This window comes from Hakea prostrata, unplaced genomic scaffold (assembly GCF_041222555.1).
Source record: "Hakea prostrata isolate BN-2017 unplaced genomic scaffold, UWA_Hpros_2 contig_274, whole genome shotgun sequence".
In the NCBI taxonomy this organism is placed as follows: Eukaryota; Viridiplantae; Streptophyta; class Magnoliopsida; order Proteales; family Proteaceae; genus Hakea; species Hakea prostrata.
Window position 1 is genome coordinate 285 of NW_028291393.1, and position 1936 is coordinate 2220.

At 47.7% G+C, this 1936-nt stretch overlaps 1 protein-coding gene across 1 annotated transcript; it reads right to left on the bottom strand.

Annotated features, from left to right (window-relative positions):
* Positions 1 to 550: 550 nt before the first annotated feature.
* Positions 551 to 1099, bottom strand: LOC148998583 (uncharacterized). Its single transcript, XM_089141847.1, has one exon. It carries the CDS (start codon positions 1097 to 1099, stop codon positions 551 to 553), a length of 549 nt encoding a protein of 182 aa, XP_088997973.1.
* Between the last annotated feature and the right edge of the window lie 837 nt (positions 1100 to 1936).

A 1936-nucleotide genomic window follows, 5' to 3' on the forward strand; every position in this document is an offset into this window, starting at 1 on the left:
TTTTACTAGAGTCCGAGTAGGTGTACTAACCACTAGTTCATGACACAATTTACTAGATGGTAAAGAAGTACGCCTCACAAATGATGATGCAATAAATGAGTGTGAGGCTCCAGTGTCAAACAATATAAATGCAGGAACCGAAGCAATAAGAAGAGTACCTGTCACCACATCATGACTCGGTCTATCTCAGGTCCAGTCACACTATACATCTTTCCCGCTCGAGGTTGTTGAGGTGGCTCGAAAGAAGTATTAGGCTGGCTTCCTTTCGAGGCGTAAACGAGCAAGATGTCCAGGTTTCTTGCAATAGAAGCATAAAATCTCTCCGAACCTCGAACTGCAGCTGGCTGGACTGCTGGTCTAGGGCCATTTACGAGGACGCGGATTTGCATAGATAGGTCCCGATGGTGGAGTAGTACCAGCTGGCCGCATAGGTGCACCACTATTCCCATAACCAAACCCCCGATCCTCTTGGTTGAAAACGAGTGTGGGGTAAGGTGAAGGCCTATTGAACCTTCCTTGATTTCTGCCGACATAAGGACCGGGACCCTTATTAGCTAGACTTCTCTGCAGTTGGTAGGTCTCTCTTCACCTTCCTCAATCTTTTTCGCCGCTTGCACCACTTGAGCATAACTCGTGATAGGTTGTATGGCCATATAAGTTCGATGGTTGGCCTCAAACCTTTCGCGAATTTCTTGGCTTTCTCCAAGTCAGCCCTCATAAATGCGCCGGAGCAAAGAAGAAGAGCTCCTCGAATTTCTCGTTGATAATCAAGAACAGAGAGAGGCCCCCGCTGAAGCACCATGAATTCAGCTTCTTTGGAGTCTCTTACCGACATTGGGAAGTAGTTTTCGCAAATGCTTCCTTGAAAATCTCCCACGTGATCACCGGATGCTTTGCCGCCAAGACAAAGTTGGGTGGCGTTCCACCAAGCATCCGCCTCATGTTGAAGCTTTTGTTCAGGACACACTATCTTCTGCTCCTCATCACACCTTAAGTGACGGAAAGCTTTCTCCATTTCTCTTAACCACTTATTCGGGAACAAGACGTCCTTCGTGATTCCCGAGAATGCTGGGACACGAAGCTTGAGGAATTGTTCCATCATCCGTTGTGAGATACAACACCGGTAGTCCCATCATTCCCTCCCCGAGCGGAGGTTCCAGCACTGGGGCTTGAGGTGCAGGCCTGTTCCCTATAGCCACCACTCCTTGCATGAGAGCATTGATCCGAGTCCTGCTGCTGGTGCATCATGTTTGTTATAATGTTGAACACATCCCGAGTTGTGGCCAACGGTGGTGCTTCGGTATGATACCTTCTTGAGTAGCCGGCGTTTTCGTATTAGGTAGACGAACACCATCTACTCCTACTTGACCGGAATCATTAGGAGAGCCCTCGTACTTCCGTTTCCGACCGATCGATTCCTCAAATTAACCATCCCGATAACACCATAAACTCATTAATTCCAAAATCACGACATAAAACATCAAATCTTTATATCCAACTCCAAAGCAATAGATGAGTTAAAAGCAAGCATGAAAAAACCAGTTGAAGCGCATGAAAAGATTCCAGATTTTTTTGGGGTTTTTTTTTTTTTTTGAGGTTAGAATTTTTTTTTGATTTTTTTTTTTTTTGACCGGGGGGGTTGGCTCGGGCGCTTCATGCTACCGGTCACACGCCCGGGCAGCTCTCTGGAAATCAGAGATCTGTCAGACAGATTTTTTTTTTTTTTTCGTTCGGAAACCACTCTGCGTGTGGCGCTCGCGCTGGCGCTGCACGCGTAGACGGCTACGCAGCCGTCTGCTGCTAGCGTGGCCGTTCACAGCAGCCCTGCGCTGCGCACGCTAGCGCGCCAACCTCCTTTGGGGGGTCGTTTTATACGATCTCCCACCCCCAAAAACATGATTTTTCACACTTTTCTCACCTCTTTTCACCTTTTCAC